Here is a 12,227-nt window from a genome sequence, read left to right as displayed (position 1 = left end):
TGCTTTTTAAAATGCATTAATTTAAAAAACTAAATATAGTTATGCTGAGAACATTGGAATTTATATGTACGCAATGTCTCGTTGCAGATCATAACTAGATCAAAATATCAAGATGTGAACTTCCACAACCCAGTTGTGTGGCCATTGCAAGTTTTTAACATTATAAACCTGAATAAAATTAAAATGGAAAATTTAATACTAAAACAATCAATCAAACGGAGATTTCTGCAACAAAAAATTCACATATCACTTATCAAGAAATAAAAAACAGTGTTATGTGAGATGGGGACTATAATGACCCCTCAGGTCCATGGACTTAATTTTAGCACTAATAACAATTGTGTTAGATTATATTCAAGGATTTTCTTTTGAGTAACTACAAGCTAAGCACACCACCAAGACTGCATATTGTAGACTCATGTATAATACCCGAAAAAATCACCAATTAGCAAAAAAATAGATATTATTCCAGATCCTGACGTATATTCAGTTTCTTAACCAGCAAGTGATACAATTCAGCAATATGTAATCTCCTATACATTTTTTAATATTGTTAAGAAATACCTAGATGCATAGGTATTGGAACAGCACATTGAGAACACATCATAATGGTGTGAGCTACCAATGGAATTGCTTCCGATTAAGATATGAATACCATGAACAGACAGCTACAAAAAAAAAATGATTTACTAATATGCAAAGAGAGAGAGAGAGAGAGTACCACTGTGTAAACATCAGTGAGACATGTGTAGATGGACTAACTCTAGAATAGGCTCGAGGCCCAAACTGAATTGCATTATGATCAATTGAAACATTCTGAATGTAAATTTAAGCAACGGAGCAAATCTTGCCCTCCTTACACATACTGCCTGAAGGCAATATAATTGGCAAATAACCTCAATATTAACTAGATACTTGTTTCCTCAGCTTAACAAAACCGCTGGAATGTGCAAAGTCCAATTTCTCCGTTACAAATTTTATTTGTCTTCAACAGTGGTCACCTGCCTTTAAAGATTTATATCTAGCCATCAAGAAAACATCTGCTCTACATCATGTTGAATACTAGAAAAACCTGAAGAGGATTAATTCCTTCTAATTAAATTGAAGAACTTTCTCCAGATGCTACCAAATAAAAAGTTTGAATTTCTTTAATCGGAAATTCTCATGTCCACACCGAGGAGATCCTTAATAACTTCATATGTCACAAAGGCAATTGCTATAGATGGCACTACCTGCAAGATCAGTACGCACAATGAATTTTTTGTCTATCAGATAACATGAATTTAGCAACGACGAACTACTGATCTCATTCTGCAAATATTCTAATCTAAAAGGACAAGAATATATAGACTTTTGCTTTTAAGATTAAACAGTATTAAAGGGCATAAGCAAATGTATTTAAACAGAAATTTATTTTTCCATAAACACATTAGCACTTGAATGAGGTGCATCAAGTGTTCATAAATGCTGAAAAAAACTGTTACACAACTTCCACCAAGTTACTAGTCCGTGGTGTGGTTTCTCTAGGGCACTTTCCACTATCATTTTGGAATTAATTTCTTAAAAGGTTTGATTAATCTCCGATATTCTATTTATGTTTACATCTTGGATGTCACAGAAGCAAATAATTCCCACCGTCATTGAATCATCCATCTACAACCAGCAGTGTTCTTCAATAAGAATAGAAATCTCAAATTTCTGGGACTGTATTCATACCGTACATTTGCAACTTATAATTTCGGAGTCTAAAAAATTGATGGCTAATACACTATAAATAACACAAACTGTTTGAAGTCAATTGCTGTCTCATATGGGAGTGATCAATCAGTATCTTAAGCTTTAATTACAACAACCTATTATTTCTTTTAGGATATTTTCCTACAGACTAGACATGAATGCATCATTGGCATTTGTGATGTGATGTGAATATCTCATCTAAGAAAATACATAAAATTAAATAAATGCTAATAAAAGGAAAAAATACTGTCGCCAATGGCACAACCCTAGAAATTTATTATATGTAAGTAATTTTTATTCTTAAAGATCCAGCTAAATTTTCAAAACAAAATAAAAACACTAGATAGCTAATTTTTTGTCTTTGAGATGAAAGCTTTCCTTATGTTGGTATACTTCTTGTCTCCAGTATAAAGACGTCTTAACAAAAATTTCAACAGCCATTTAGCATATCTGCATAGCTTTCACAAAGTTGATATAAATGGTGATCTTACTGACTCTACCCAGTTACAAAGATCAAATAGACAAGGTTGTCCTGTTGCTCCTGCTCTTTTTATTTTACCTGCTAATGCTTTTTATCCAGTCAGTCATGTTCATGGAATTAGCCTATCTATTAATGATGAGCAATTACTAAATGCCCAATTTGCAGATGATACAACTCTTTTTGTTGAGACGAGTAAAGCTAATTTTGAAAATGTTATGCATAGACTAGAGATTTTTTGTCTGCAATCTGGTGCAAAAATCTCTAGTGTGAAATCCTCTATCCTTAGTTGGGATAAGGATCGACCTGAGTGGTTGAGAGACCATGGGTGGCAGTGGCTGGGTCCTAACAGGGTTGTGAGGCATCTTAGTTCCTTTTCCTACATCTCCTAATTTGAAGGAAATGTGGGAATGGTTATTTCTAAAAATTGAGAAAAAGCATCACAAATAGCAGATCCGTCTTCATTCTTTGACTGGCAGGAATCAGGTGGTTCAAAAAGTTTTGGCCTCTCATGCTGGTTTTTTCTCTTCCAGTCGCCTGTTTGCTAACTGTCATTTTTTAAAGTTGCAGATGATTCTCTGGTCAGATGATTTGGGCAAGGGTAGGAGACATGCAGTCAATTGGGCTTGGTGATGCTTGCCCAAATGCTTGGGTGGCCCGGGGCTTAAGGACCTTATGATCCAGTGGGTTTCTTTGGCAATTAAGTGGATTGTGAAAGCCTCTGTACGTAAAGAACCCTGGAGGATTCTTATCAGAAATAATTTGGCTCTGTCCAAACCAAAAAGTGGTAACTCCAGAGATGAATTGCATATGAATGATGTTTTGTTTAGTAACTTTGATGTTAAAGTCTTTGGATCGCCAGTGTTTAACAGCATCTGGAAAACTTGGAAAAAAGTCAGACATCTTATTCGAATCATGAGGCCTTCTCCTCTCTAAAATACTATGCTGAACATAGATCTATTTGGTGGAACTTGGTATGGAAGGATAAACTGCTTGCACTCACTTAAGGGTGCTCAGAAAAAGTTTGGGCTAACAAAGGGATTCTTGCTTTTTTGAGATTTTTGTGAATAATGAACCAATAAAATGGGAGCAATTGGGAAGGAAACAATAAACATGACCTCCTTGAGTTTAAAAAAAGGACTTATTCTATGCTGAAAATTGCTTTGATATACATGGGCCTGTTGTGACGTTTTCAAACATTGCCCCATTGCAAATGGGGTCCCCCAACTTTTTTTGCTTTTTAGGGTTTTAAGCTACCAATCTTCACAAGTATAGAGTTAGGGGTTTTCAGAGAGTTTTCTAAAAGTCCTCGGGTCAATTGGACTAATTGTGATCAAATGAGCATTTTAACATCTCAGAAGTGCTAAGGTAAGCCAAAGGACGAAAAACACAACTGCTTAGGGCCAACTCTGACAACTTCCTATTTTTGTGGGACTCTGCTTTTTTGTTTTTTCATTTTCCAAGAAGCAGCTTTTTCGCCTACTTTTTTTATTTTTGCTTTTTGGTTTTTTCAGCTTTTTTGAAAGTTGACCTAGGATTTGGTCATTCAGATCATGACAACAAGGTTCCTGTCTTCAAAATGAAAAGTTTGTATTTCCAAGTATGAAAAGCAAGGGAAAAATCTCCAGACAAAGCGTTGATCCAGAAGTTCCAGACAAACATGACAATGAGCAAGAAAATCCTTTTAAGTGTTTATGACAAAGAGAAATTTTCTAAATGGAGAAGGCAACGTCATGTGCCATGCTCAAGTCCACCGTCATGGAGAAGGAAGTGTCTTGTGCAATACCTAAGTCCGCCTTGACACATAGCAAAAATGGCGTGAGAACAACTAAACTCCTACCAACACAAAACGAAAACGGTGTGACAACAAGCAAACTCCTATCAACACAATGAAAACAGCGTGACAACAAGCAAACTCCTACCAACACAGCGAAAACGGCGTGACAAGAAACAAACTCCTACCAACACATTGTGAAAACAGCATGACAACAAGAAAACTCCTACCAACAAATAGTGAAAACAATGTGACAACAAGCAAACTCCTACCAACACATAGTGAAAATTGCGTGACAACAAGCAAAGTCTGCCCAACACTTGAGGAAATTCCTTGTCCAAGTAGCAAATCCACCCAAGGAGAGGATAAGAAAATTGGTTAAGTGTTGATACCTTGGGGAGAAAAAAATTCAGAATATTGGCTAAGTGTTGATACTTTGGAGAAAATAAAATTTGAAAATTTGGTCAGTGTCGCCCAACACAATGCAAGACATGACTTGCTAATGCATCAACTCCGGCATGGCTAGAAAGGAGATGTTTTAGGACATGCAAAGTCCGCCCAGCACAAAAAAGTCTTGACCACACCTCAACTCTGCCCAAGGTATGATGAGCATGGCATGAAAACACTCCAACTTCGCCTAAACATGATAAAGAAATGACCCAACACTATGAAGTCCACCCTAGGTGGATAAGTGAAAAATTTGGCTTAGTGTGAAATCCAAGGTGAAGTTTGCCCAAGAAGAGAAAAGGTTGGAGAGTTTCTTGGCCACACATGAAGGCATAAACTTCCTCAACCACATGCAAAGTCTGCCCAAGGAATGGATAAAGAAAGTGGTTAAGTGTTGGAAATTTTGAAGGGAAAAGTCAGAATTTTGGCTAAGTATAAAGAGATGAGAAAAATTCTAAGGTCGAGATGAAGTCTGCCTTGGGACATTAAAAAGTTCCTTATCCACCCATGAAGTCTGCCCTAGGTGGATAAATGAGAAGTTTGGCTAAGGGTGAAAGCAAATGTGGAAAGCAAAGAGAAATTCGCCCAAGTTGAGAAGGAAAGATTTGGAAAACAAAGGTTGAAATCAAAAGGGAATTTGCCTAGGTAAAGAAAGGAAAGTGAAAACGGTAAAACAAAATCAAAGGCAAATGATAAAATTCGCCCAACTATTGAAAGGAAAATGGAAAGATGATTAAAACAAAAGTGAAAAGCATGAGGGAATTCACCTATGGGAAAGAATTTGAGAAAAATTTGGTGTTGAAAATGTTCAAAATTGCAAATTATCAAGACATCTTCTAAGAGAGTTTCAAAGCCAATTTCCATACTTGAGGTCAAAATTGGAGTGATTTAATAAAGAATTTTCCCAAACTTACAAAACAGTTTTCACTTCAAATCATCTTGCTTTTTTATGCTTTTTAGGGGCAAATGCTTCAATTTCTAAAATTTTCATTAGTTAAAATTAACCTTTGAAAATTTCTTTAAACTTTACACAAACATCCAACCCCCTTGTTGTTTTTTAACTTAGAAATTTTTCATGATTTTCAGGAGGTAGATGACAGCTCGGAAAGGGATTTCCAGAAAGGTGCAAATGAAGTTTGCTAGCAAGGAAGCACAGCCAAAATCTAAAATCACTTCAAAGTGGAAGAGGGTTGGTGATACCAACCTTGGTTATGTTGACTTCAAAAACCATCAAGGAAAGATTGAAGAGAGAAGTAGAAAATAAAGAAGAATTAAAGAAAGAAAATGAGCAGCTGAGAAATTATCTCCAGCACTTGATCAATCCTATTGCTCTAATAAATGCAGCAGTCCCTCCACCTTTGGTTCTTCCACAGGAAACAGTTGAAGAAATGATGGTGACAGCTAGAGAAACTAAGGAATTGATGGCAAACATCAATAATGAAGTTGTCACGTTCGTGGAAGAATTGACATCAGCATATTGGCAAACTTCTTTGTTCCTATCTAGAATTCAAGACATGGCAGATTGTGGCACTTGATGGAAGGATACTGGCCTACCTCGGAGAAGTTGCTATCAAAGAGACAATTCAAGAAAATGAAATGAACATGGAAAATCTGAAGGTCAAAGCTCAAGAATTTCTTCACCTTCACAGGACCAATCCAAGCAGTACAAGACAAGGACATGGACATAGAAAGCCAAAGTTCAAAGCAACTTCTTCACTTTTACAAATCCAATCTAGAAGTAGCAAGGCATCCTCATTTCCATCCATTTGTTAAGGAATCTAGATCAGAGATAGAGAAACAATAGTCTGAAAATTATATATAGAAGAACAGAATTTTGATGAGATTTCCGATATGAATAAATTATGTCAGTTAATCTTTGATATTATTGACTGCTTACTAGATCACAAGATTTCCACTATAATTGATATCGATCACCAGCAAGCATTGAAGTCAGGTATATGTATGGATGTGAAAAGTCATGTCCACGTAGAGGCATGACTTCTATGTGGCTTATGCCACGTGGAGTCATGACCCTACATGAACATGACTCTTCGTATTGCAAGAGTCACCGTTTTAGTTATGCATTAAAACACTTAACGATGCTCGGGTTTAACGATGCTTAGACTTCGACAATCACTATATGTTGTCTACTTTAATCCGAATGAGGCTACATTCTTAACACTCCCTCTTAGCAAAAGAAGATTGAATTAAGTTTAAGGAACAACACACACACACACACACACACATATATATATATTCATTTGGCATGATCATATACATTCAATCAATAATGTTTACTAGTGAAATTTTTCATATCTTAGAGAGATATGAATTATCTGATATCCAGCACTCTGGGACAACAACTACATGAAGTCTTATCAGATAACATCCTTGATCCTAGTGACAACTGTAAAATTGTCATTATCACAAATGCAATAATTTTAGTTTCATGATATCTGGCACATTCCGGGACAGCAAATTAATGTAGTCAATCATGATATGATTGTTATCATAATTTTCGACACATTTCGGAACAACACTTAATGACAACAAATTAATAACTCAACATAACAAATTTAGTATCAAGATTTCCGGCACATTCCGGGACAGCAACTTAATGTAGTCAATCTTGATAACAGATCAGGCTATTGTGAAGGTCGTCACCTTACAATAGTGATCTAACACATACATCTCATGGAAGATCGTCACCTTTCATGACATAACACATACATGCAATATTGCATACAAAATATTCATGAATATATCAAATTACATATGATTACGACTCAATTTCAATTATAATTTAGTCAAACCAAGTTTACCTCTAAAGTACTCCACTTTCAACTTTGCAAGAGGTTTGGTGAATATGTTGGCACTTTGCTCTTCAGTGCTGATGTAGGTCAATTTGATAACATCTCTTTCTACCATATCTCTTATGTAATGGTAAGGGATTTCTATATGCTTGGATCGATTGTGAAAAACTGGATTTACAGAAAGTTTGATGCAGCTATGATTATCACAATGAATCACAGTGGGGTTCAGGGGCTTCCCAAATAGTCCAACTAGCAATTTCCTTAACCACATTGCTTCACGAGCTCCCATGGAGGCAGCCATATATTCGGCTTCAGTGGAACTCTGAGCAACTGTTGACTGTTTTCTGCTAAACCAAGATATCATAGCTGATCCAAGACTAAAACAACACCCCATTGTACTTTTACGATCAATGGAACTGCCTGCCCAGTCGAAATCAGAGTACCCTTGGAGTTGTATCTCAACATTTTTATACTTTAGCCCAAGTTCAATAGTACCACGCAAGTATCTCAGAATATGCTTAGCAACCATTAGGTGAATCTTCTTGGGTTCGCACATGAATTGACTTAACACATTAGTAGCATAACAAATATCAGGGCGAGTGTTTACCAGGTACATAAGGGATCCAATAATTTGTCTATAGTATGTAGGATCTGTAGATTCTAAATCTACTGCTTCACTTTTGAGCTTATGAAGATTTGTTTCCATTGGAATAGATAGAGGTTTACAATCTATCATACCAAATTTGGTCAGGATATCAGTGGTGTATTTTCCTTGATTTAGGAAAATATAATTCTCTTTTTGCCATACTTCTAGACCCAAAAAAGTGTAGTAGACCTAGATCCTTCATATTGAATTCAGCCACAAGATCTTGTTTGCATTTTGCAATGAGATGATCTTCTCCTGTTATCAACAAGTCATCAACATAGAGAACAAGTATTAACATGTCACCATTCGATATTTTGAAGTATATGTTAGAATCTGCTTCATTTTTGGAATATCCTAGCTTAAAGAGATAACTATCTATCCTTTCGTACCATGCCCTGGGAGCTTGCTTAAGGCCGTAGAGGGTTTTTTTTAGTCTGCACACAGAGATTTCTATTGTGTGTAGCAAAGCCTTCAGGTTGTTCTATATATACTTCTTCCTCAATAACACCATTCAAAAATGCGGTCTTTACATCCATTTGATGTACCTTCCACCCTTTAGACGCTGCAATGGCAATAATGGTTCTTACAGAACTATATCGGGCAACTGGAGCAAATGTCTCTTCGTAGTCAAATCCAGCCTTTTGAGAAAACCCCCTGGCAACGAATCTGGCTTTGTGTTTATCAATACTACCATCTGGTGCATATTTGATTTTGAATAACCACTTTGAAGAGAGAATTGATTTGTCTTTTGGTCTAGGTACAATGTCCTAGACATCATTTTTTAAGATAGACTGGTATTCCTCAATCATTGCATCTTTCCAAGCTTGACATGTTAAAGCCTCTTCAACATTTGATGGTTCAGAATCTCAGATTTTGTAAGCTCGTTCATGAGTGCAAAATAGCATGACTGACTTCTTGTTTTCTTTTTCTCTTTGAAGATTTCATCAGGTTCCACATTATTTTCCTCAATCATCTTTCTAGTGCATAGTGGTCTTTTCTTGTTGTTAGGATTTTCAGCATTCTCAAAATTAGATGATTGAGGTTCGTGATCTTCTATGCTATTCTCCCTCTGATTCTCAATTGTAAGATTTTCATCTGATTTTGTGGTTTGATCATCTTCTGCACTTAGAGAGAGTTTATAAGCAGCATCTTCTTCAAATTTGACATCTCTACTGATTTCAATAGATCTTTGTCCTGGAATATAGACTCTATATCCTTTAGCGTTTCACTGTAGCCAACAAATATGCCTTTCTTCTCGAAGGGTTCTAGTTTGGTTCTCTTTTCTTTAGGAACGTGAATATACACGTGGCAACCAAAGATTCTTAGATGGCTTAAATCTGGTTTATTCCCTGTAAAGGCTTCTTCAGGTGTTATATTCTCTAGGATTGAATTAGGGCATCTGTTTTGAATGTACACAGTTGTATTTGATGCTTCAGCCCAGAATGAGATATGTAGATTTTGATCATGCATCATGGCTTTAGCGGCTTCAATGATGGCTTTGTTTTTCCTTTTTGCAACTCCATTCTGTTGAGGATTATAAGGTACTGTACACTCCCTTTTAATCCCAACAGAACTGCAGAATTCTTTAAAATTTTCAGAGATATATTCACCCCCCTTATCTTATCTTAGAGTTTTTATTTTCTTCCCAGTTTGATTTTCCACTAAGGCTTTAAATTCTTGGAATTTTAATAAAACTTCATTTGATTCTTTGAGTTTTATGAAATAGATCCAAGTTTTCCTAGAGTAGTCATCAACAAATATCACGTAATACAAAAATCCCCCCAGTGATGGTAATGACATTGGACCACACAAATCAGTGTGGACAAGTTCTAGTACAAATTTTGATTTGTGTTCATTTGATGGAAAAGACCCTTTTGAGTTCTTCCCTAGAGCACATCCTTTACAAGTTCCAACATGATCAGATTTTAGATTGGCTAATCCTGTGGTGATCTTTCCTATGGAAGGTAGGGCACTAAATCGAAGATGTCCTAATCTTCTATGCCAAATTTCATTAAAATTAGATACTTCATGATGTAGTGCTTGTTTTTGAGTATTACATAGTTTGTATAAACTACCATCTCTAGATCCTATAGGAATAGCATTCTTTATGTTAGAATTTTTAGGCCAGAGTAGAACTTTATCTTCATGGAAGGTGACACGATATCCTTGATCAGCTAGTCTTGATATAGAGACCAAATTCCTTTTAATACCCGGTACAAAAAGAACATCTTCCAATTGTAATGTACCTCATGTTCTTAATTGAATTGAGCAGGTCCCAATTCCTTTCACTGGATAGGTAGAATTGTCTCGTATTGTAACTTCTTCAGTTGAGTGCCCTTCAAAGCTTTCGAATTGATCTCTAAATCCGGTTATGTGTCGTGACGCTCCACTATCGATTATCCACATGTTTGTTTGAGTTTAGTTCGCTTGATAAGGCTAAGAAGAATAGAGGATTCTCTACTTCCTTGACTTCAGCTATGGTTGCTTGAGCTTTCTTTCTTTCTGGGCAGGTGAGTGTGTCCAAATTTATCACCTGTAGCATTGAATCTTGGAGAAGTCTATGCTTTTCTGATTATTTTCTCTCTTCCGTTTGAAGTTCCTTTTCTTCCCTTTGTTGCTTGAGTTAGCATTTAGTGCTTGAATTTATCCTTCTTTGTTTGGACCCATCCCTCTTGTAATTAGTCAAGATTCTTCTTGAGTGCAATCATTCTTGAGTTGAACGAATTTCGGTAGTGTCGGTCGAGCACTAATGTCTTGAATAAAGGATTCCCAACTGGAAGGTAATCCCTTAAGTGCTATTAGAGATAGCTCCATATCATCTACATTATTACCAATGGTTGACAATTGATCTTTCAACTCTGAAATCCTCATGAAATAGGATGTGATTGTTTCTCCTTTGTTCATGTAGATATGCATTAATTGCTGTTTTAAGGTGAGCAATCTGCTTGCATTATTTATTTCAAATGAATTTTGAATGGTCTTGAACATATCATAAGCTGTAGTTAGTTTTGATATGGTTGGAAGAATGTGAACTTTAATAGCATCGATTATTATTTTCTTAGCCTCCTTGTTGTGTCTTTTCCAAGTTATTTTCTTTGGTTTGTCTTCGGGCATCTTTGTATCTTCTTCTATGTATGCATCTAGTTCGAGTTCTTGAAGAATTGCTATTATTCCGATTCTCCATGAGACAAAGTTGGATGCACCTTCGAGTCTATCCTCCACTCTAACACTGTTCACCATGATTGTTTGTTCTTCCTTTGATTCTGAATGCGAGTCTGAATTTTAATTTAAAAGTGTCACTATCTTTTATTTATTTCTCTACCAACTTGGCTTTGATGCCATGTTAAGGAATCTAGATCAGAGATAGAGAAACAATAGTCTGAAAATTATATATAGAAGAACAGAATTTTGATGAGATTTCCGATATGAATAAATTTTGTCAGTTAATCTTTGATATTATCGACTGCTTACTGGATCACGAGATTTCCACTATAATTAATATCGATCACCAGCAAGCATCGAAGTCGGGTATATGTATGGATTTGAAAGTCATGTCCACGTAGAGGCATGACTTCTACGTGGCTTATGCCACGTAGAGTCATGACCCTACGTGAACATGACTCTTTGTATTGCAAGAGTCACCGTTTTAGTTATGCATTAAAACACTTAACGGTGCTCGGGTTTAATGATGCTTAGACTTCGACAGTCACTATATGTTGTTTGCTTTAATCCGAATGCGGCTACATTCTTAACACCATTGAGGATGGTTTTCAAAAAACTATAAATGATTGGATAACCACTTTTGCCACATGTCAAGATGAGGTGGATATTTTGCCAAATGTCACGATGGAAGAGGTTAATCCTCGTGTCCAAGTTCATTGAATATGCTGTCACGGGAAAGGGGTAAGGATGCATTCTTCTAGAAGAAAGCTCCCTGCACCACATGTCTTTCTTTTGTCTACTCTTATTGGATAACTCTTGTAAACACTATTCAGGGTGTATGTGTTTTGATCTCGGTCATTGAACTCTGTTTGATTTGGGCCTTTCGCTCATTTTCAAAACTCTATATAAACCCCACTACTCTCATTTGTATGGGAGAGATTTGTGAAATTGTTGCTAAGAACTACTTTGATAATAAAAGTTCATTTGCATTGCTTTGAATCCCTATTGTTATCATATGGTTGCATGGTTTCATATTTTCTTCAACTTAGAGTAGAATTTGCTTTACAAAGTTGTTAAATGAATGCAAGATTTGATAGTATTGGATGGTTAAATTGTTGCTCATACTTTTGATGAACAGATGATTTTTGTTCATTGTGTAAAGTTACCCTG

General features: G+C 36.0%; 1 protein-coding gene across 1 annotated transcript in view; it reads right to left on the bottom strand.

The window, feature by feature from the left end:
* Window positions 1-758: 758 nt before the first annotated feature.
* LOC131060166 (mitochondrial adenine nucleotide transporter ADNT1) overlaps window positions 759-12,227 on the bottom strand; it is a 73,420-nt gene continuing 61,951 nt past the window's right edge. The window contains exon 8 of the mRNA XM_057993296.2: window positions 759-1,232. Coding sequence (XP_057849279.1) covers window positions 1,149-1,232 — 84 coding nt within the window. The 3' untranslated portion in view covers window positions 759-1,148. The remainder of the gene's footprint in view (window positions 1,233-12,227) is intronic.

This window comes from Cryptomeria japonica, chromosome 7 (genome assembly GCF_030272615.1).
Source record: "Cryptomeria japonica chromosome 7, Sugi_1.0, whole genome shotgun sequence".
NCBI lineage: Eukaryota > Viridiplantae > Streptophyta > Pinopsida > Cupressales > Cupressaceae > Cryptomeria > Cryptomeria japonica.
This window is presented reverse-complemented; position numbering and strand designations above follow the sequence as displayed.